We start from the raw sequence: 24,134 nt of genomic DNA on the forward strand, positions 1-24,134 counted from the left end.
AGGCTCAGGGGTCCAAGATTATCTTCTGTGTCTGTGTTAATTGGTTTCCCTTTTCTTTGTTGAAGAGGGTCTGTGCAGTCCTGCCTAGTCCGCCATCTTGCCCCTGAGGCTGTAAATTTTTACGGAAGTGTACTGCTTCATCTTCCTCCTGTGGAGCAGCCAGTGGGTTCAAACCACCTACCTTTTGGTTAGCAGCCCAGTGCCTTAACCACAGACCACCAGAGCTCCTTAGGTGACTCTATAACCTGTCACGTTACTCTTATTCTGGTTTTATAAGAGCAGGTGCTCATGCTTGTTTGCACAACTTCTTCAGGCAGGGAAGTGTTTCATCAAGTTGATAATTGTCGTTGTTAGTTGATTATCACTTTACCTAATTTCTGTCTTGGAATCTCTGGGTGATGCAAATGGTTACAGCACCTGTCTACTAACTAACCAGAAGGTTGGGGCTTTGAGTCCATCCAGACACGCCTTGGAAGAAAGGCCTGGTGACCTGCTTCCAGGAACTGAACCATTAAGGCCCCGGGGAGCACAGTTCTTCCCTGACACACTGGGGATCACCAGGAGGCGGGGCCAACTGGCTGGCACCTCGTTTTTAAATGTCCGCCTTGCAGTCCTGACGGCCAGAGGAGTCAGCAGGGAAGCTGCATCAGTGATAAAGGATGCTTCTTAAAGAAACTTCAGGTGGCTCTCGCCCAGCGAGCCCACACTTCCACGCTTGCCCTGGGGGTGCTTTAGCGCCATCCACAGCTGCTGTCTTCCTGCCTTGAGTTTTCTCTGGTTCCTTTAAATCAGTTTTTGTCTGGCTTAATAAGTTGTTCATCAATAAGATGAACAAGCAATTCATCGCCGTAGAACTCTGTCACCACTTGGGTGTATGTTTGAGCAGCTTGTTCCCACCATAGTGGGGCACGTTAGTGTAGCCAGTTATGGGTCCTTGTTGAGAGCAAGTGGGCACTCGTCATTTTCAGGACCACTCAGCATTTAATTTGTGTCATGCAGGGTTAGCAGAGTACTTGTAGGAAATTCAGCGTAGTTGCCAAACACCTAAGCAGCTCTGGTGGGGCAGTGCCTGAGGCATTTGACTGCTAAGCAGAAGGTTGGCGGCCCATACCCACCAGCTGCTTCACAGAAGGCAGATGGGGCAGTCTACTTACGTAAAGATGTCCTGCCTCAGAAACCCAGCGGGGATCACTGTGCGTCAGAATTGACTTGGTGGCAGTGGGTTTGCTTGGACCAAATATCTGAGTAGCCCTGGTGGCACAACACTTACATCACCTGTTAACCAGAAGGTTGGCTGTGCGAACCCACGCACCGGCTCTACAGGAGAAAGATCTAGTGATCTGTTCCTGAAAGTGTCGTGGCCCTTTGGGGCCCTTTGGGGCAGTTTTGCTCTGTCACATGAAGTTGCTATGAACCAGCATCAACTCTGGAACCCAGCACTGCTAGCAGCAAATACCTTACCCATTGAACACATTCCATGATGCACAGTATGTCGCTTGCCTACCTGGACTGCCAGACAGAGGTGGGTGACGTTACCCCCATTTTGTAAGTGAGGTGATCTGCCCAGGGCCCCAGCAGAGCCACGGTGTGACCCAGTCCTGACCTCTCCTAAGAACAGTCTCTTTCTCCCCATACACAGTCTCCAGAAGGTAGTTCCACAGTGGGCTGCACCTTTTTTTAAAAAGATAACACTTGTAGCTCTGAAGATGTCTTTTTCTCCCAGTGTTTGGCCTGAGTGGTGATTCTGAAAGCTGTTGACCTTGACCACTGGGTTGTATGTGGCTGCTTCCCTCTGGCCTTTGTAGTCTCTTGTCGCACAGGCCCTGCAGATGCTGCTTTTGTATAACGCTCAGCGAAACGTTTTTAGTCGGTATAATTGGATAGGGTTCATTTAATGGCTGTTGTTCAGATGAGCCGTTGGTTTTCTTCTCTCCTGGTGTTGAGTGTTGTATCTGTTTCTCTGTTTAAGAAGGGACACGAATTGGCTTCAGGACAAATGTCGGGTAACGCTCTGTTTGTCAAAGCAGCAAGTGACGAAATTGGAAACTGCCTCCCCCCCACCTGAGGGAAATTAAAGGAACCGCTGCCCCAGGGACCCCCTTCTAGCCGGTGGCCATCCTCTTAATTTACCCACAACCTTTAGTGAGCAAACTTAATGAGCTGATTCTGTGAGCGATGTCTGTGTGCTCTCTGCCCTGGATGATGAAATGCGTTTTTTCTAGCACATAAATATATATAATGATGAGCCCTTGTGTATGAGGTTCTTATGAAGTGCTTTTCCTGCTGGGCCCTGAAGGAAATGCTGAGACTATTTGCAAGTGTCGCAGGGCTGGTAAATCAGGAAAGATTTCCGTTTTCCATCAGAAGGCTGGAGACCGGGATGAAGCTACAAGTTAATTTACTGTCCAAATTGTGTTGAGATTAGATTTTACTCAACAATTCTGTATCCCAGTCTTCAGTTGTCGGAGAGGGGTACTGTGTTACTTGGAAATCTCTTTTTGAGATAAAAAGCTTTTTAGAAAGATGGGTCTGTAATCTTTTTTTTTTTTTTTTTTTTTTTGCTGTGTGCCTTCCCCTCCCCTCCAACCCTTGTAAACAACAAAGAAAATTTCCTTCCATATATAAACCTTTCCTTGACTTTTTTACAATAATGAACTAATACAATATTTGTCCTTCTGTGATTGAATTATTTCACTTAGCATAATGTCCTCCAAGTTCATCCACATTATTCAGTGTTTTGCAGATTCTACATCATTCTTTAGGGTTGCATAGTATTCCATTGTGTGTATGTACCATAGTTTGGTTATCCATTCTTCTGTTGATGGGCATGTAGGTTGTTTCCATCTTTTTGCTATTGTAAATAGTACTGAGATAAACGTGTGTGCCTATATCAGTTCTTGTCCTGGCTTTCACTTCTTTAGGATACATACCTGGTAATGGGTTTTCTGGATCAAGTGGTATTTCTAATTCCAGCTTTTTAAGAATTGCCGTACTGCTTTCCACAGTGGTTGTATCATTTGACAGTCCCACTAGCAGTGTACGAGAGTCCCAATCTCTCCCCATCCTCACCAGCATTTGTTATTTTCTGAGAAAGATAGATCTGTAATCTTTCTGAAAGCACATACAAATTTTAGCTCAGTGAGGGATATCCTGGGTTTGTGGTGGGGAGAAGGAGGACTAGGGGCTTGAGGTTTTTCCTTTTGCTGGGGAAAGAGACAGAATAAACCCTATTCTTTATTAAAGTACACCATGGCATTCAAACTTGTAGCCGAAGCCTGTGTGCGCACGTGCGTGCACACATGCATAAGTGTGTATACACAAATCTGACATCACATGAAGTACACCACGGCATTCAAACTTGTAGACGAAGCCTGTGTGCGTGCACCCATGCTTACATGCGTAAGTGTGTGTACACAAATCTGACATCACATGAGGTACCAGATATCAGTTGCTGTCGAGTTGACTCTGACTCACAGTGACCCCATATATGTCAGAATAGAGCTGTGCTCCATGGCATCTCAGGGGCTGAGTTTTTGGAAGTTGATCACCAGGCCTTCACCTGCACTTCCTCAGGACAGATTTGGTGGCGAAGTGCCTAAGGCATTGACTACTAACGATAAGGCTGGTGGTTTAAACCCACCAGCCACTCCTCAGAAGGAAGATGGGGCAATCTACTTCCATAGTGATACTGCCTCAGAAATCCAAGGAGGGGTCGCTGTGAGTCAGGTCTGACTGGATGGCACATAACAACAACACAACAGGCTTAAGGACTTGAGGTTCTGTACTCCTGGAATTCTTCAGTGACTAGCGAGCCTTCCCACACCATCTAGGATGCAGTGTCCCTCTGCCCTGGCTGCAGAAGAGGGTATGGAGGGTGGCTTTTTGTGAATGCCACATAGCATATGGGTAACATGCGTAACAGCTCCTTGAAAATAAAGGCGTTCTGTGGTCTGTGTGGTTCGGTATCTGGTCTCCCCTCATCCTCTTGGTCTGGGGAGAATGCATCTAAGTCTGACTTCAAGTCCGGCTCCGACTGCCTGATCTCTGGCGACAGACCAAGTCCGTCCTTGCCACCTCATCTCCCTGCTGGTCGACCCCGCTTCTGATGGTGGCTGAGCATGAGACCTTGGAGTGTGTTGTGCTTTATTCACCCTGGGTCTTTCCAGACATGTTTGAAAGCTAGGATAAACAGCATCACTGGTCCTACCATCTCAGAACATTAAAAAGAAGAGAAATGCCATAAAGGATGCAGTAAACTTTATGGCATCTAGAACATGAACTTCTATACCAAGAAATGTGGAAGACAGCTATCTGGCCTACTGACTGGAAGAGATCCATCCGTGTTTGTGTCTATTCCAAAGAAAGGTGATCCAACAGAATGTGGGAATTATCAAACAATACTATTAATATCATACACAAGTAAAATTTTGCTGAAGATAATTCAAAAACAGTTATAACAGTACATTGACAGGGAACTGCCAAAAATTCAAGCTGGATTTAGGAGAGAAAGTGGAACAAAGAATACTACAAAAATGGCAGGGAGGCCACATGTTCTGACCTCCTCTAATCCCACAAGAGGAAGGCAGAATCACCATCGATAGCCCAAGGCTTATTCCTGCCAGGCCAGACATGCTACCTCCCTCCAGCCCTTTCACCAGCTGTTCTTCCCAAAGCACCACCAACTCTCTCCTGGGTTCGATAATTCACTGTAGTGGCCACACAGAGCTCACAGATTATGGAGTTTATTCGGGAAGCACCACAGGCCACAATTCAAGTTCAGGAAAAATGCTCAGTCTCTCTCCCAGCCCACCGTCCCTCAGCCAACAGTCTCTCACAGTCTCTTTCCCAGCAGTGCTGCTCCCTCAGTGTCTCACTCAGCAATGCATGTCTCTTGCGTCTCTTTCCCGGCAACGTGTGTCTCAGGAGCGTGTCTCTTTCAGCAGCACGTCTTCCTCAACCAGCAGTCAGAGAGAGTTCTGCCTCTAGGAGGCCTCCTTTTGAGCCCGGCAGGGTGGTCAAACTAGCCAATCACAGCATCAGAACTCTAAGCACCTGAGAGAGAGGGAGAACCGCCCAGAACATTGTATTGTGCCACGCCCAAGAGAAATAACCCAGGTGGATAACATTTACAATCAGGAGCTCCTCAGTTGCTCATTCCACCACTGAGTTTACAATGACTTATGGGTAGAAAAGCCATACTAAGTAATTTACTACACTGCAAATACCTTTGCTGATGTTGGATAGATCTTGGCTGGAAGCAGTGAATACCAGAAAGATGTTTACCTGTGTTTTATTGACTGTGCAAAGGCATTCAACTGTGTGGATCATAACAAATTGTGGATACCATTGTGAAGAATGACAATTCTGGAACATTTAATCCCGCTCATGCAAAACATGTACATAAACCAAAAGGCAGTTGTTCAAACAGAACGACATAGTTTAAAATCAGGAAAGGGAGTATGTCAGGATAGTATCCTTTCACCATACTTAATTAACCCTTTTTTCTGAGCAAATAGTCTGAGAAGCTGGAGTATATGAAGAACACGGCATTGGGATTAGAGGAAGACTCATTCACAACCTGTGATATCCAGATGACACAGCCTAGTTTGCTGAAAGTGAAAATGGCTTGAAGGACTTACTGATGATGATCAAAGACTACAGCCTTCAGCATGGGTTACATCTCAACATAAAGAAAACAGAAATCCTCGCAGTTGGACCAGTAAGCAGTGTCATGATAAACAGAAAAGTTTGAAATTGTCAAGGATTTCATTTTATTTGTATTCACTGTCAACGTCCATGGAAGGAGCAGTCCGAAATCAAATGACACACTGCATTGGGCAAACTGCTGCCAAAAACCTCTTTAAAGTTTTAGAAAGCAAAGATGTCAGTGTGAGGACTAGGTGTACTTGACCCAAGCCATGGTATTATCAGTCACCTCATGTGCATGTGAAAGCTGGACAATGAAGACTGAAGAAGAATTGATGCATTTGAATTATGGTCTTGGTGAAGAACACTGAATATACCATGGACTGCAAGAAGAATGAACAAATCTGTCTTGGAAAAAGTACAGCCAGAATGCTCCTTAGCAGCGAGGATGGCTAGATTTCGTCTCATGTACTTTGGACATGTTGCCAGAAGGGACCAGTCCCTGGAGAAGGACATCATACTTGGTAGAGTAGAGGGTCAGTGAACAAGAGGAAGGCCCTCAATGAGGTGGACTGGCACAGTGGCTGCAACAGTGGGCTCAGACATGGCAAGGACCGTCACGATGATGCAGGACCGGGCAGCATTCCGTCCCGTTGTACACAGGGTCTCTATGAGGTGGAACTGACTCAACAGCACTGAACACCACCACCAAACAATGACAGTAACAGAACGTAAACCTGAGTTACACAATTTTTTAAAAAATTAGTTGTATTTTTTTTTAATTGTCATAAAATGTATATATACAAAACATTTGCCAGTTGAGTAATTGTGTGTATAACTCAGTGACATTGATTATGTCTGTTATGTTGTATAACCATCACCACTATCCCTTTTCAAATGATTCAACCACCATTACCATGAATCCTCTAAGCTGACACCTTTCTTCCTTACTGTCACCCTTGGGAACCATCAGTAAGCTTTGTTCCCTATACATTTGCCTTCTTTATAAAAGCAGGGATCATACAATATTTGTCTTTTTACGACTGACTTAACTTCACTCTGTATAATGTCTTTAAGGTTTAGTCATATCATTACACAGTGTCTTAGACTAGAACCCTGATGGGCCAATGGCCATTACAGTGAATGGAAATTTTAAATTTAGTCTTTGACAGAGCCAATGGCAATCCTGTAGACTGAGGTGCCAAACCACTAATTCGTCAGAAAGCTTATAGCAATGTGGCAAGACTTCTGCACACAGTCTGAGTGTTGGCCTCAGTGAGTGTCTTTTTTGATATTTGCAGATGAAAGGCTTCTGAGAGAGGTTATTTTTTAAAATCGTTTCAAGTGAAGGGGCATCAGCATTTCTGCTCACCTAGTGCATTGCCTGGTGGTCATGTTGTGAGAAGGGCCCAGTCCCCGGAGAAAGATACCGTGCTGGGTAAAGTAGAGGGTCCGCAAAGAAAGCGAAGACCCTCAGTGAGATGGACTGACATGGTGGCGGCAACGATGGGCTCAGGCACAGCGAGGATTGTGAGGATGGTGCGGGACCGGGCAGTTTCATTCTGTTGTGTTTAGGTCGCTGTGAGTCGGCACTGACTCTCCAGCACCTAACAATAAGAAGTACATTTCTTGAGAACTATCAAGTGAGATCTGTATGTTAAGTTGGTGGAGGCCCTTTGACAGCCAGTTTGTATGAGTCTCGCAGGCAATGAAATGTTTGCATTTTATTCCCAAAGGTCAGGAATGTTTCCAGAACAGTGGCTTGCCAACCCATGGCATGAGGAGGGTGGGAGGACCCTGGGAGAGTTTATTCTAGTTCAGTTTGGTGGGTGATCAGTCACAGATGTCAGGGGTGGTTTCTCACTTGCAGGCTCTCTCCAGAAGTGTAGTAGGCCACGTCACAGAGCTGGGTTTTCTGTTCTTCCAGAGTTTGGGGCTATTCAATTCTCTCTAAAGACTTGAAGTTGGAGGTATGGGGAAGAGTGAAAGTCTCTTTGGTATCTAGAAACCTTAAGAGCCAGCGAGTTGATGTTAATGAGGGAGGAACAGCTCCGAAAAGGAAGGTGAGAGTGGTTGCATGACTCAAAGACTGTCCTCAGTGTCACTAAATTGTCCACACAGAAATTGTTGGATTGATGTTTGCTCTGCTGTGTACATTCCCCACAACAGTAACAAAAGTAAAGTAAACTATAAGGAAAATTGTTTATTTGAAAGGGATTTTGTTGAGTTAAACATTGCATAAACACGATAGCATGGATTGACTTTTTTTATTTTGGTCTTTTGGGTGTTTCAGCTGAGAATGAATTTTTACTTATGTTCATCAGATCTAATATTTTAAATTCAGATGAAACATTAGAAAATAGGCTGTACGTTGCATAACAAAATTACTCAAAAAATTGTTTTTGTAAATATTTAACCACTGCCATTGAGTCGATGCCGACTCATGACAACCCTATAGGACAGAGTAGAACTGCCTCATAGGGTTTCCAAGGCTATAAATATTTACGGAAGCAGACTGCCTCAACTTTCTTCTGTGAAGCAGCTGGTGGGTTTGCATCACTGACCTTTTATTTAGCAGCTGAGTGCTTTAACCACTATGCTACCAGAGCTCCTTGTAAACATTGACATGGTAAGGTAAATTGGGAATATCCCTTTTTTTTCTTTTCAAGTGTTCATCTTTGTATGTACAAGGCAATATGTTTTCTAAACTCCTTAGTGATGTCCCATGATTTTGGAAATAAAATAAAATGTAAGAAAGAAAGAAATTGCAGACTCAGACTAGTGATTTTACTTTACATTCATTGCATTTCCCCACAGCCAGGTGGCACAGTCCGTAGGATGCACAAGATTAATTCATCTGGCGTTTCCCATTGTGCTTGCTCTAAGAACAGGCTCTTGTTATTTCTGTGGGCCTCTCAGTTCTGATAACTTTAATTTTCTTCTTGAAGTTTAAAAAGAAAATAGTAGAAAGAATTTTGAAAAACAAAGCTCACAGAATTACAAAACAGTTGCCGTGTGTGTGTCGGGGGGAGAATTTTATTTTTCACTCTTGATCCAACAACAAATTTTTGTAAAGATATAGTCATAAAGTTCTGTGCTTTTTGAAAACATAGAATTATATCATAATCTTTATGTTTTGAAGTTTTCATCATGTGGGTTGTAATAATTTACTGAAATGATGAACTATATTCACTCACCCAACATATTAAATATTGAGGTGGATTTTGACTTCTCGTGCAGTTGACAGTAGAACAATGAACATCTTGTGGATTCAATTTCTGTTCTGTTGAAATTAGAGTAAAAAGTTTTAGTTATTTTATGACACTTGGTACATTCAGTTAGTTTTTAAATGGAGATTGTTTTTTAGTTTGGTTTTTTGAATTTGGGAACCATTTCTAAATTTACCAAATGGAAAATTGAAAATTACATGAAGTATAACAGTAGGAAGTCTCCTGACTCACCAGGTGCTCCACGGGAGAAAAATGAGGCAGTCAGCTTCCGAAAACATTGTTGTTGTTGTTGTTATGTGCCGTCGAGTCGGCCCCGACTCATAGCGACCCCTCCTTGGGTTTCCGAGGCAGTATCACTACGGAAGTAGGATTGCCCAACCTTCCTTCCGAGGAGTGGCTGGTGGGTATGAACCGCCAGCTGTCTGGTTAGCAGGCAAGTGTCTTAGCCACTATGCTACCAGAGCTCCCGAAAACATTACAGCCTTGGAAACCCTGTGGGGCAGTTCCACTCTGTCCTCTAGGGGCGCTGTGAGTCAGAATCGACTCCACAGCAGTGAGCGTGGTTTGGGCTTTGCTTCTGTAAAGATTGACAGCCCGAAACCCTCTGGGGCAGTTCCACTCTGTCCTCTGGGGGCGCTGTGAGCCTGAATGGACTCAATGGTAGTGGGCGTGGTTTGGGCTTTGCTTCTGTAAAGGTTGACAGCCTTGGAAACTCTATGGGGTAGTTCCACTCTGTCCTCTAGGGGCACTGTGAGTTGGAATCCACTCAACTACAATAGAGATTTTTTTTTTTTAACCCAAGAATTATTTTCCCAGTTGTGGTTTGCAACCAGAATTGTAGATAACATCATTGAGAGCCTTCTTTCTGCTGGGTGCTTTATATAGTCCTTCCTTATCCACAGTTTCATGTTCTACATTTTAAGTTGCCTGTGGTCCACTGCAGGTAACTCAAAATATTAAATGGAAAATTTCAAAAATAAACAACTCATAAGTTTTAAATCTCACACTGTTCTGAGTAGCCTGATGAAATCTCACCCAGCCTGCTCCGTCCAGGCCAGGACACGGATTGTCCTTTGTCCAGTGTGTCCACACTATAGGTCTACCTGCAAATCAGTTACTTAGTGGCTGTCTTAGTTATCAGACTGTCACGGTATCACAGTTCTTGTGTTCAAGTTATCTTTACTTAATGTCCCCAGAGCACAAGGTAGTGATGCTGGCAATTTGGATATGCCAAAAAGGAGCCCTAAAGTGCTTTCTTTAAGTGAAAAGGTAAAAGTTCTCAAGTTAGTGGTATGCTGAGGTTGCCAAGGTCACCTTCACGTAAATTTTAATCCAGTAAATTATTATTTTTCTGTTGCATCATTAATGATTGTTGCTGCTCTCTCACTGTGCCTAATTTGTAAATTAACCATTACACTGGATATGTATGTGTAGGAAGAAACATCGTATATGGAGGGTTCAGTAGTAACCCATGGTTTCCGGCATCCACAGGGGTCTTGGAATCTATGCCCTGTGGATGAGGGGGAACTGCTGTGTATATTATTGTTTTCTGAGGTTGCTGGTAATACTGAGTAAATTGGACAAAGTGGCTTACAAATCAGAATGGTGCACTGAGACTAAATCACTGAGCTAAAAATAAATTTCCTTTCTTAGCCATAGCACTTGGTTTATTAAATTGTAGGCCAAGTAGGGAGTTCTCAAGTCACAGAGAAGGATGACTTCGGTTTTTGTGGCGTTCACAGAGCAGTGTTCATGCTGACGGTTCTGTTTGTAAACTAGATCATGCCCCGCTTGGCTTTTGAGTGCCAGGTAGTAATATGCCTTAATCACGGGTCAGGGAAGCCGCACTGACGGCTTGTTGGGCAGGTGGGTGGCTGCTTTGATCTGCTGTGTAATGCAGTACACCTCCTTCTCACTTACCCACTTATTTATCAGCAAACTTTAAGAATGACACAGTAAGGCATCTGACCTCCTCTAACAAAGTGTGTTTGTGTGTGTGTGTGTGGGGAGCGGGGGTGGGGGGCATCAAGGCCAACAGCCCAGGGCTGGTTTCTGTGAGGGGAAAGTCAGACACACCTGCTTTCTCCAACCATCCCTCCATGTCACTTTCTGCTTTTCTGATGGTTTTGATCATTTGTAGTGGCCACGCACAACGCACAGACAAAACTCATGATGATAGGGTTATTAGGGAAGTAACAGGTTACAGTTCAGGGTCAGAAGTAACTCAGGACACAGTCCTCCATTGAGGACAACTTCTTTTCAGCTGTGCCCACAGGCAGGGCTTGCTCTGGCCCTGGGCCCCTTGGCCCCTTACCCCAGCCCTTGCTTTGCTTAAGCAAGTGTTAGAGAGCTTTTAGCTCCACCGCTAAGTGCCCAGAGACACCCCACTCTGCCAGGAAACCTCGGTCCAAAGGCTGTCTGCTGTAGCTCCGTGAGTCACCAAGTTTATAAATTATCTGACATTTCACATTTGTGGCAATAGTAAAAAATCTATCCAACTATTTTTTTTTTAATTAATGACAGACATCTGGCAGTAATGAATACCGAGGTGAGAGAAACGCTGGCAGTGATGGTTAGTTATTGTCAACTTGGCTGGGCCATGATTCTCAGTGGTTTGGCTGTTATGTAATGCTGTGATTTGGCAGTTATGTAATGATGTAATTTGGCAGTTACATAACAGTGTAGTCATCCTCCATTTTATAATCTGAAGTGGTCATCCTTTATTTTCCCATGATGGTGATTTTTGCGTAAGGACCTGGCCTTTGGAACCTAACCATGTTGATAAGTGAGGAGCTGATGCGGTGTCTACTAGAGCAGACAATATTGAAATCTAAGTAAAAGTCATTACAATCATTTTACAAGCAACGGAATGCCTGATATTTTATAATCACGGGGAATAAAAGGAAATTGAATAATGTTAGAGGAAGGTGTAATTTATAAGGTTGTTTTTTTGTTTTTTGTTTTTTGCCTTTGTATCCGTTTTAGAAGCTAAACATAAAATGACTGCTGTGGTTTGTATCTGTGATCATTTTCTCTGCCAAGGATTATTTTGCTTTGTGCTTTTAATATGTTGTTTTAACTGATGCTAGTAACATGGGCTTTTGAGACAGTCATTGGGCAATCTACTTTCGTAGAAATAACCACCTCGGAAACCCAAGGAGGGTTGCTATGAGTCGGAACCAGCTCAACGGCAGTGAGTTTGGTTTTTTTTGGTTTAGTTCACCCAGAAAGATTGGCATTCATCCAGTGACTTTGTATTTCAGTAACAAAAAGGGGAATCTATGCTGTCATCTCAGGGAGCTCTGGTAGCATAGTGCCTAAAGCACTTGGCTGCTAACCAGAAGGCTGGTGGTTCAAACCTATCAGCTGCTCCTCGGTAGGAAGATGGGACAATCTACTTCTGTAGTGATACTGCTTTGGAAACCCAAGGAGCGGTCGCTATTAGTCAGGTCTGACTTGACGGCACATAACAACACAACAACAACATGCTGTCATCATCTCAGTTCACAAACGTTGATTACAAGGGTTACCGTGACAGTTTGTAGGGACACTTGTTCATAAGCCGGTGAGTTGGCTGCTCTTCTGTGACATTTACCTTGTCTCAGTTTCCTTGGACTCATTAACAAGGCAGGCAGTTCTGCACGGGACCTTCTTTCAACTCTTTGATTCCTAAATCCATCCATTTAGCTAATGTTTATTGAGCAGCTACTGAGTGTGGGGAAGTGTTGTAGGTGAGGAGGATACCAGAGTCTTCTTCCTTATTCATGGTAAGTACTTAGCCCAACAGAAAAATCTCTAAAGTAAATCTTTAGTGTTTATAAAATGGCTTTAGAAATAGAGTAATAAAATCAAGGAACATCTAAAAATGTTAATACACAGCTGTACTGCCTTTCTCCCCTCAAATCACCCATTGCCTGCTTTTCTTCTCTTCATAGGTTGTTTCTTATGAGAGTCATGGATATCCCCTATCTAAACTTGGAAGGACCAGACTGTAAGGAAATTTTTATTTTCTCATTGTATCTATACATTTAAGAGTGTGGTCTAGAAGGGATACATGGAAAAATACTAGTAAGAAAGAGCTTCATTCGTTTAAATGAATCCATTGATATGGATAGTATATGGAGCTCTGGTGGTGTCGTGGTTAAGGGATTTGGCTGTTGACCAGAAGGTCAGTAGTTCAAAGCCACCAGCTGCTCCATGGAAGGACGGAAGATGTACAATCTACTTCTGTAAAGATTTACAGCTTGGAAACCCAATGAGGGTCGCTATGAGTCGGGGCCAATGTCCAGGACTGGCATCCAAGGGGCCTCTGGGTGGGTTTGAACCACCAGCCTTTGAGCTAGTGGTCAGGCGCTTAAGCGTTGGTGCCACCTAGAGGCTCCTTTCCAGTTTAAGGCTGAGGAAATGGAAGCTTAGAGTGGTTACTTACATCTCTTGCTCAGCCTTGCATGGTGGTGATTAAATTACAAGGTTGTGACTCTAACGATGGCTTCTACTTAAAGAAAATCAGTCCTTTTAATTTGGAAAATACATTTGTTTGTTGTAATAAACATGGATACACTTGGATTAAAAGGACAAAGTTAAGTGAACAGAGCAGCCTAGGTTTTTGTTTATGTATCTATTTTCCTTTAAAAAAGACGACACAGGAACTTCATAAGAAAAGATGCTCTGCATGAAATTGCTAGGGTCCGAATTGTTGTGAGTTCAAAAGGAGAACTCGGCTGTGGTGGCAGAGTCCTGTCAATCCTAAGAATACCTTGAGGAGTGTTTTGGTTATCTTGACAGTCATATGGTTCCCTGAGGTAGCTTGGCTTTATTTCATCAAAGAGCCACTGCTTTACATGACCACTGCATTAATTTCCTCGGACTGCCGTAACTGAGGAAGTGGCCCTGCCCTCTCACGTTGAGGCGGCGGTGGCCGTGTCCCTTGGACCCACTCTCTTTGGGCCTGTGATGGCAGCAGCAGCCCCACTAGCCTCTGAGCTACCTTGGGAAGCTTTCATCCCTTTTCTTGAAGAATGACACGTTTGCAGCTGGGTAGTTCAGTCAGGCCATTTCTCAGAAGTCCAGCAGCCTGCCTTCCTTTCACCCCATCTCTGTCCCCTTCAGGGAGCCCTGGTGGGCACGGTGGTTAAGTACTTGGTTACTAACTGAAAGACTGATGGTGCAAATCCAACAGCCACTCCTCGGAAGACAGATGTGGCAGTCTGCCTCCTTATAGATTATGTACAGCCTTGGAAACACTATGAGGCAGTTCTGGTCTGTCCTGTAGGGTCACTATGAGTCAGGATCAAGTGGTCAGTAATGGGTCTATACCTCTTCGCTCCAGGCTGGTGGTGTTTCTGGTGACATGGTTTATTGCGCCCGTGTATCAGTGCCTGTCTCTCCAGCAGCTTTGTCCAGCGACACCCTTACTGTCCTCTGCAGAGCAGCCGCCTTCTCATCTGCAGGACAGGTGGGCTGGGAATTTCCTTAGCTTCAAGCTCTGCTTCCTTTTGCTTCCTTAATTGATCCCTTCCCTCTGTAAACAGCAAGGAGAAATCAGGTCACACTGAACTTGGCAATCTCAGCTAAATATTGACACTCATTGCTTGTAAGTTCTGCTTTCCACACAATAGAAAAAAAATTCAGCTGAATTCTTTGCCACTTATGAAAAGGATTGCCTTTCCTATGCTTTCCAAAACCAAGATCTTCATTTCTGTCTGAGTCCTCACCAGATACATCTTTAACACTGATGTTTCTAGCCACTGTTCTGTTCAAGGCAATCTAGACCTTTTCTGTAATGTGCCTTAAAATTATAGCAGCCTCCATCCATTACCCACCTAAAGCCGCTTCCACGTTTTTAAGTGTGTGTTACAGCAGCGCCCACTTTCCAGTACCCAGGTCTGTGTTCGTTGCCTTCAACTACCACAACGGAACACCACACGCCGGGCGACTTTAAAGGACCGACATTTATTTTCTCAGAGTTTTGGAGGCTGACATTTGGTTACTTCTGGAGGCTCTGACAGAATCTGTCCCATGACTTTCTTCTAGTGTCTGGCAGTGGCCCGCAGACTTTGGTGTTCCTTGGCTTGTATATGAGCACTCCCATCTCTGCTTCCGTCTTCACATGGTGCTCTCTCCCTTTTGTGTTTATGTGTTTTTTCAAATGTTGTCCCTCCTTTTATAAGGACACCGCTCACTGGATTGGGGCCACCCCAATCTAGTATGACCTTATTGTAATTTGATGACATTAGCTAGAGGGCCTTCTTTCCAGAGAGGAGCTCTAGTAGTGTAGTGCCTAAGGCATCTGACTGCTAACCAGAAGGCTGGAGGTTCAAACCCACCAGCCACTCCTCAGAAGGAAGGTTGGGCAATCTACTTCCATAGTGACACCACCTCAGAAACCCAAGGAGGGGTCGCTAGGAGTTTGATCCGACTCGACAGCAGTGAGTTTGGTTTGGTTTGGTCTCATAGGTACCAGGGGTCTGAGGTTTAGAATTTGAGCATATGCCTTTTTGGGGGACACAGTTCAACCCGCATACCCGTTTTCAGCTGTGAACTTTTCATCCAAAATTTGTCTTGTAGTGCAGCCTAAGCGAGATCATGTTCTCCATGTGACCTTCCCCAAAGAATGGAAAACCAGCGACCTATACCAGCTCTTCAGTGCCTTTGGTAAGTAAATCACAATACAGATGCACTGTTAGGGTTTTGCCTTTCTTTTGTCCTAATGCACAAGGTTTTAGTCTCACTCATGTCATGTTTGTTTGTTGAGTGTAGTTCTGTCCTATCTCTGAAGCAGATAATCTGAGGAACTTTTAACAACACCTGACAATAGGCTGCTGCTGAGCCGTGGAAATTAAGGGCAGTTACAGTCACATCACTGCATTTACCACTGATCAGGGAGAATACATCTAGGCTGATGATAAGTTATTTTTAAGATTAAATTGAGAGATGTTTGTTTCATAAGGGCAGCTGGTCTCTGCTCAATTTTACATAGTCAAAGTCGACCAAGCCCACCAACGTCTGTGAGTTATTCTTCTCTCCTTTGTGTCACATCAAATGATGAGGTTGAATTGATTAGTCTTCTGATTAGGCTTTGTAAAGACCCTTCTGATTTTCACCCTGCAGTGATGCCTCCTTATTTTAACAATGAAGCATTTAAACTGTTCTCTTTAGAAATTCTTGGGTAAACTGAAGGAAGCAAGAAACCTTAATTTTCTAACTATAAAGGTGTTTAATAATGTTTTGCCCTCAACAGACCAGTAGGCAGCCATTTTGAAGATACTGAGGCATTTATAAATGATGATAAAGTGCTTATACTCAGGAGCCCTGGTGGCTCAGCGTTAAGTGCCCAGCTGCTAACCGAAAGGTCAGTGGTTCAAACCCACCAGCTGCTCCACAGGAAGAAGCTGTTGTGTCTGCTTCCTTGAAGATTCCCACTCCCATCAAGTTGATTCCGACTCATAATGACCTCAGTTGGCTTTCCAAGGCTGTAAATCTTTATGGATGTAGATTGTCTTATCTTTTTCCTGCAGAGTAGCTGGTGAGTTTGAACCACTGACCTTCTGGTTAGCAGCCAGATGTCTTACCAACTACACTACCAGAGTTCCGTTTCTTTGGAAACCCCGTGGGGCAGTTTTACTCTGTCCTGTAGGGTGCTGTGAGTCCGGATTGACTCTGTGATAGCAGGTTTTTTTGGAAATAAAAAAATCAGACTGGTGGAAAGTATCATGCGGTTACCTCTGAATGTCTTAGAATGCTGCTGTTCTTCCTCATTTGACTTTTCTGTATTTTCTAAAATAAGCCTTACTGACTTTCTTAATTGGAAAACTTTTTACGTATAATCTTTGAAAAGCCGGTGAGGACAGGTGTCGTTTTGCGGAGAGTCTGGGTGGTTTCTGAAGGCCTGGTCCCGCTCTTCTTTTCCGTTTAAACGTGGCCGTGGACGTCCATGCGAATGTCGGCTCTTCCTTGGGAAAGCTTTTGTTACTGTTGCTGTTTCTCACCTCATGTGGTTAAACTTCTCATCCCTGTGGAGTCAGACTCTAATTGACTAAATTAAGTAAAATGCTCAGTAGAATATTTTTCAGTTTAATTAAAAAAAAAAAAGTTGGGTGACTTCTCTTTGTATCTGTTTGCTCATCAGAGATAATAATAAAAGCAGTACCTTGTCCGTTGGCAAGTCTTGAGGATTAAATGTCAGAAGGCATTCGGAACAGCGAGTGGCATATAGCAGCTATACTCCGTACGTGGCAATAGTTTATTTATCTTAAAAAACCACACTCGCAGGTGGAGTGGTCACCATGTAACGTTGGTGGCTGCTGAGGCGGTTCTGGCTCATCCTCCCTCACATGTGTGGAGGGGACCTGCTCCTGAGGGTTTTCAAGGCCTCTAACCTTTTGGGAACAGATCATTAGGCCTCTCTGGGCGGGTTTGAACCGCCATCCTTTCAGCTCGTAGTTGAGCACTCAGCCGCTTGTGCCATCCAGGGATTCCAACCAAAATAAACCAAAAAACAAAACCCAAACTCACTGCCATAGAATTGGATCCGACTCATAGTGACCCCTCCTTGGGTTTCTGAGGCAGTATCTCTACAGAAGTAGATTGTCCAGTCCTCCTGAAACCAGGTAGCAGTAGGTGATTTTTGTTGTTACTGTAAACATACATATAACACAAAGCCTGTGCCCGTGTAGCCTTTTGCACATGTGTGATTTAGTGACATTACAGTCATCATGTTGTTCTGCCATTGCCAGCATCCATCACAGATCTTCCTCACGTGACTTTGTTAACGTGACGTTCACTGTGCGGCAGGAGGTGAGGGTTACTGTTTCCTCTGGTAATGAAACAAAGCCATTTTCAGGAATTCTGGCTTTTGAAAGTTTTAGTGGGAATTAAAACCTTTTGCAATGACAAATTCCAGTGTTGTTTACCTGTTTTCTTTTGAATTCAGTACTCTGTTATTTTGTTTTTTCTTTTCCAAGAAGAGTGGTAGCAGAATCATTAGGCCTCTGCTTTCCCTCAGTTTTCCCCAACTTCCTACCCCATGACTCCTTCCTCCTCCCGGCCCTCCTTCCTTCTCCTCAGTGAGCTCCCTTCCGTTTTGTTGTGTTTATAAATGATGATAAAGTGCTTATACTCAGGAGCCCTGGTGGCTCAGCGTTAAGTGCCCAGCTGCTAACCGAAAAGCGGCTAAAGCTTTTATCAAGGTTTTGTCTCTCTGTGTGTGAATATCCTTTCGTTTCACCACACTGCTTTCTGAGGTGGTATAGTGGTCAAAGCAGTTGGCTACTAACCAGAAGCTCAGAGATATGAACCCACCAGCTGCTCCAGAAGAGAGAGATGAAGCAGTCTGCTTCTGTAAAGATTTACAGCCTTGGAAACCCTCTGGGCAGGCCTCCTCTATCCTGCCATGTCACTATGAGTCTGAATCAACTTGATGGCAGTGGATTTTGGGTTTTGGTGATTCAGTGAGTACATGCTCCTCTGCTACCTGGAATGTTGGCGGTTGGAACTGACCTGCTACTTTGCACAAGAAAAACGTGACAGTCTGCTTCCATAAGGATGGTTACTATTGTTCTTAGGTACCATTGAGTCTGTCCCGACTCTTAGCCATGCTGTGTGTACATAACAGCACTCTGCCTGGTCCTGCACCTTCCTCACAGTTGTTCCTGTGTTCGAACCCATTGTTGCAGCCACTGTGTCAGTCCATCCCATGGAGGGTCTCCCTCTTTTTCACCAACCCTTTAAGTTATCAAGCATGACGTCCCTCTCTAAGGACTTGTCCCTTCTGATAACATGTGCGGAGTATGTGACACAGAGCCTCACCATCCTCACCTCTAAGCAGCATTCTGCCTAAACTTATTCCAAGACAGATTTGTTCGTTCTTCTCGCAGTCCACAGTGTGCTCAGCATAACTCAAATACATCAGTTCTTCTTTCCAAACCCAAAAAAATCCAAACTCAACTGTTGTCGAGTTGATTGTGACTCATAGCAACCTCTCCTTGGGTTTCTGAGGCAATATCCCTATGGAAGTAGATTGCCCAGCCTTAGTTCTGAGGAGTGGCTGATGGGTTTGAACCACCAGCCTTCTGGTTAGCAGTCAGATGCCTTAGGCACTACTACTATGACACCAGAGCTCCCTTCTTCTTTAGTCTTCTTCATTATTATTATTTATTCTTCTTTATTAATCATCTGGCTTTTGCATGAATATGAGGTGATTGAAAACACCATGGCTTAGGTCAGGCACATCTTAGTCCTCAAAGTGACATCTTTGCTCTTTAAGCCTTTGGAGAGGTCTTTTGCAGCAGATTTGCCCAATGCAGTGCATCATTTGATTTCTCAACTGCTGCGTCCATGGGCATCGATGGTGGATCCAAGTGTAAAATGAAATCCTTGACAACTTCAGTCTTTTCTCCATGTATCATGATGTTGCTTGTTGGTCCAGTTGTGAGGAGTTTTGTTATCTTTACATGAAGGTGGAATCCATACTGAAGGCTATCGTCTTTGATCTTCATTAGTTAGTGCTTCAAATCTTCACTTTCAGCAAGCAAGGTTGTGTCTCTTGTATATTGCAGATTGTTAATGAGTCTTCCTCCAATCCTAAAGCTATGTTCTTCTTCATCTAGTCCAGGTTCTTGGATTATTTGCTTAGTATACAAATTGAATAAGTATGGTATGGGATACAAGCCTGACCCACACCTATCTTGATCTAAACCATGAAATTATAGCCCTGGAAACCCTATGGGACAGTTCTACTCTGTCCTACAAGGTCACTATGAGTCAAAATTAACTCACAGGCAATGGAATACTACTTTTTGTCTCTGTTTTTCTTTTCTCTGTTGCAATACTTAAGTTTCTTTCTCTGACTTCTTTTTCTGATCCTCCATTCTGCCACTTGTTTCCTTTACTCAGCCTCGATAACAGAATTGGATATTTTTTATTACTTGCTATGTTTATTGACTTGTTTCATGTTCCACATTCTTAAGTTTAAACATTTGTATCTCTGAAAAGAAAATAATTGTGTATTTGAACTTATATGATCTCTTATTTTTGTTTGTGACCTGGATAGAAAGAAAATTCTCCAGCCCTGACGTAAGACTGAATGATGAAATGACCCAACATTTAATCCGCAAAGCTGTTTTCTCTTTTTTTATTCTGTTTTTAAATTTTGTTTTTTTGTTGTCGGGAATATATACAGCAAAACATACACCAATTCATTCTTCTGTTTTTTAAACATTCATAGTAGCTTTTCCCCCTTTTAGGTGCCCTGGTGGTACAGTGGTTAAAGTGCTTCCTGCTAACCGAAAGGTCAGCGGGTCAAACCTGCTGAGTGCTCTGTGGAAGAAAGCCATGGCAGTCTGCTTCCGTAAAGATTTACAGCCTTAGAAACCCCATGGGGCAGCTCTGCTCTGTCCTATAGGGTTGCTATGAGTTAAATCGACTTGACGGCCCTGTTTCCCTCCCCCTTTTGATTCCCCCACCCCCATTCACTCCAGTTTGTCTCTTTTTGAGCTTAATATTTGAGGTAAATAACTGCTGTGGTAGATTTTGGTTTTCATAGGCTAACTTTCTGTAGTGCTGAGATCCTGGTCAGATTTTAAACCAGCACCTCATCTCTCTCTAAATTACAGCTTAGACAAATAACGTGTCGGAGATACAAATTCGTTCTGATAGGTATCGAAATGGTCTGATGTTCACTTTGCTTTTGATTCACCGTTACAGGTAACATTCAGATATCCTGGATCGATGACACCTCAGCTTTTGTTTCTCTCAGCCAGCCGGAACAAGTACAGATTGGTAAGCGTTTTGGACATTTATTTTGCATAGTAACTAAAATGGAAGCTTGACCCCTCCCCAATAAGTCTAAAAGCTGTGGATTCAGTCATTTGATTCAGAAGCATTGCTTCCTGTTTTATTCTGTGTTTGTTTTTGTTCTAAGCTTGTCTTTAAAGGAAAGAAACAATTAGTACCACGTATAGATGGGACCATGAAAAAAGTTTATCAATTCGTTGGCTATTCTACATAGGTATTTTACTTATGTCCATTTTGTTCCTTTCCCATTGCCCATTTTCTAAAATGCGTTGCAGGTTGGCCATCTTTCAGCTTTTATTCTGAGAATTAGAAGTAGCAGATTGAGGGGACTAGAAGACACCAAAAAATACCTGCGATCTGTTCATCTTGAACTTCTTCCGTTTGTTTATAACTTGTCATACTCACAGATGTGTGAGACCTTGAGCAAGTTACTTTGTTAAGTTGCTGATTACCTCTGTAAGCTGGAGATGGTAGTATCGACCTAGGGTTATGGGAATTACATGAGATTGTGCGTAATAAAGGGTGGAATGGCTTTGGATTTTGTTGCTTATTTAATAGATTCCAGTTTGAAGTATACCTCATGAGCACATGACATCAGGGCTAGTGTTGGATGCAGGGTGTGTTGACATTACTTGCTAAATACTTCACTTTTTGCTTAGATTTGTTTCTGTAAAAGTGATCCATTCCCCCTCAGTCCTGGAAGGACAGTTTAGGGAGACACTATGAAGATCAGCTTACTAGAGAGCTAAAGATAACTTCAGTTGGGGGGCAGGGACTCTGAGGTTAAGGCTGTGGGGAGGCTTCAATATGGCTGAAAGAACCCTGAGCTGCTTCTCCCCCCCGGTTCTCTAGGCCTGCCTCCTCTGCTTACAGGTGTGCGCTGCAGCAGGGTACCACTCGGTGTCCACGTTTCGGCTCCCTCGATGGCCGTGCCGGGTGACTTTGAAGCACTGCAGTGGGAGGGAAGGACATTCACAGGCTTTACCATCAGACAGACATGGGCATAACTGTGGCTCCGCCGTTTGTCAGCCATATGCACCTGGGCCAGTTAGTAAACTCTCTGAGCCGCAGGCTCCTCGTTGGTGAGCTGGAGACGGTAATAGTTACTTTGCAGGGTTGTGCGAGTGAAGGGAGAGCATGGCTGTTAAGCTCCCAGCAAAGTGCCTGGTGCTCCACAGTTAGGGCCTGACAAATGGGGGTAATTACTGCCATATCTGCTTGGCCTCCCTGCTGGGAACCATAAAAATGAGAATGTCAAGGGGCTTTGAAATGTATAAAACACTGGTTACTCGTATTTATTTGAAAATACAAACATAATTCCTTTTTTTACATATATGGGATGTCAGAATGTCTTTTAATGTTTCTTTTGTAGCATAAAAACCCAGCCCACTGCCGTGGAGTCCATTCTGACTCACAGCAACCCTGTAGGACAGGGTAGAACTGCCCATAAGGTTTCAAAGACTGTAATCTTTACACAGACTGCCACATTTTTGTCCTGCAGAACTGCTGGTCAGGTTCAAATTGCCAACCTTTCAGTTAGCAGTTGAGCACTTAACCACTATGCCACCACAGCTCTTTTATAAGGTACTTGGTGTCAGATAATGATTGCCTCTTTACTTCTTACTGAAAGATTCATCAAAGAGCTTTTAAAGTACTTTATTCAAAAATAACTAGATTCAAGGAGTTACTTTTCAGAATCAATATGTAGCCACACAAACTCTGTATCGTATTTGATTCTTGCTCATTTGTGTTGCCTCCCTGAGGGCAGTAGTGGGTCTTGTTTGCCCACCATTGAGCCCTTCTGTAAAGCCTGCCACACGCTATATGTGAGTAGACAGACACGTGTCTGAGTAGGTAACATGGAGAAGAAGTCAGGATGAACAGTGTGACTTTTTTCTCTGTTTTCTCCTGAGTTAAATAGATGTTGCTGAGTGGTTAGGTTTCCACTTAAAGTGACCCTGTGTATAACAGGACTGACGCTGCCTGGTCCCACACCATCTTCACACCCATTCCCATGCTTCACCTCACGGTTGCAGCCTCTGGGTCAGTCCCTGTTGTTGAGGGTCTTCCTCTCTGTCAGTGACCCTCTATTCACCAAGCCTGATGGCCTTTTCTAGAGATTGGTCTCTCCTGATACCGTGTCCAGAGGAAGCAAGGCAGTCTCATTGTCCTTGTTTCTCAGGAACATTCTGACTGAGCTTCCAAGACCGATTTATCTGTTCTCTGGCAGTCCGTGGTGTGTGCAGTAGTCTTTGCCAATGTCATAATTCAAATGTGTCAATTCTTCAGTCTTCCTTTTTCAGGAAGTAGATGACTGTAACTTAGTCCACAAATACAGTGTTCTACATCCTACTTTGGTGAGTAGTGACTGGAATCTTTAAAACTTGCGAGCGGCTATCAGTCTCTCCCTGTCCAGAGCAAAGACGACTGAAGAAAATCAAAGACTCAAGGAAACGATTAGTCCAAAGGACTAGTGGACCACATGAACCACAGTCGCCTCTACCCTGAGACCAGAAGAACTAGATGGTGCCCAGCTATCATGACCAGCTCATCTGATCAGGATCACAATAGAAGGTCCTAGACATGGTGAGAGAGAAAAAATGTAGAACAAAATTGGAAATCATAAAAAAGACCAGACTTACGGTTTGATAGAGACGGGTGGTCCTCTGAGACTGTGGCCCTTAGATGCAAATCTGGAACTGAACCCACCTGTGGGGATCAGCTTTCAGCCAAACAGTAGACAGGCCTGTAAAGTGAATGCTGACACCAAGAAGGACCATACTCCTCAGTACAGACAAGCGTAAGAGACCAGGAGAGCAGCATTCACCCAGAAACAAAGCTCAGGCGGCAAGAAGGGGCAGGAAAGAAGGGCAAATGGAAACAGACCCTGGGAGGAGGTGAGACAAGTGCTTTTACATTAAGGGGACTGCAGCCAATGTCAAGAAGCAAAATGGATATAAATTGTTGAATGGAAAATGAATTTACTCTGTAAATTTTCACCCAAACCACAACAAAAATAAAAAATAAAAAGTAGATGATAGTTGGTTTTTGATATCTGCAGCTTTGTTAGTAAACATTCATTTCTTAGATTCTTTTCTTACACAAAAGACAGTTTTTAATCTGACCATTTGCGCATCCTGAGCCCGTGACTATAGTGTTGGCTTTGCCAGAAGCCGTCTTGCACTCACCCATCCCCTGTGTCGGAGCTTCCCTTCTCGTCTCGCCCGAATCATCACTTCCTCTGGTTGTCTTCTCTGGCCCCCGTTGTAGGGGATCGGATCCCCTTCTCTGTGCTTGTGTGGCACCTTTACTCACTTGGCATGTTGTTGTCTTCCTAGATAAACTGTAAACTCTTTGAAGGCAGGGACCACATCTCTGTTGTTGACCATGTGTTTTCACTCTGGTAGCGTAGTGCCTAAGGCACTTGACTGCTAACCAGAAGGCTGGCGGTTCAAACCCACCAGC

At 43.8% G+C, this 24,134-nt stretch overlaps 1 protein-coding gene across 1 annotated transcript in view; it reads left to right on the forward strand.

Annotated features, from left to right (window-relative positions):
• PARN (poly(A)-specific ribonuclease) overlaps positions 1–24,134 on the forward strand; it is a 212,210-nt gene that overhangs the window by 59,046 nt on the left and 129,030 nt on the right. Inside the window, exons 12-14 of the mRNA XM_007951810.1 lie at positions 12,812–12,867; positions 15,444–15,530; positions 20,580–20,654. Coding sequence (XP_007950001.1) covers positions 12,812–12,867; positions 15,444–15,530; positions 20,580–20,654 — 218 coding nt within the window. The remainder of the gene's footprint in view (positions 1–12,811; positions 12,868–15,443; positions 15,531–20,579; positions 20,655–24,134) is intronic.

This window comes from Orycteropus afer, unplaced genomic scaffold (genome assembly GCF_000298275.1).
Source record: "Orycteropus afer afer isolate SDZICR_OR568_19922 unplaced genomic scaffold, OryAfe1.0 scaffold00312, whole genome shotgun sequence".
Taxonomy (NCBI): Eukaryota; Metazoa; Chordata; class Mammalia; order Tubulidentata; family Orycteropodidae; genus Orycteropus; species Orycteropus afer.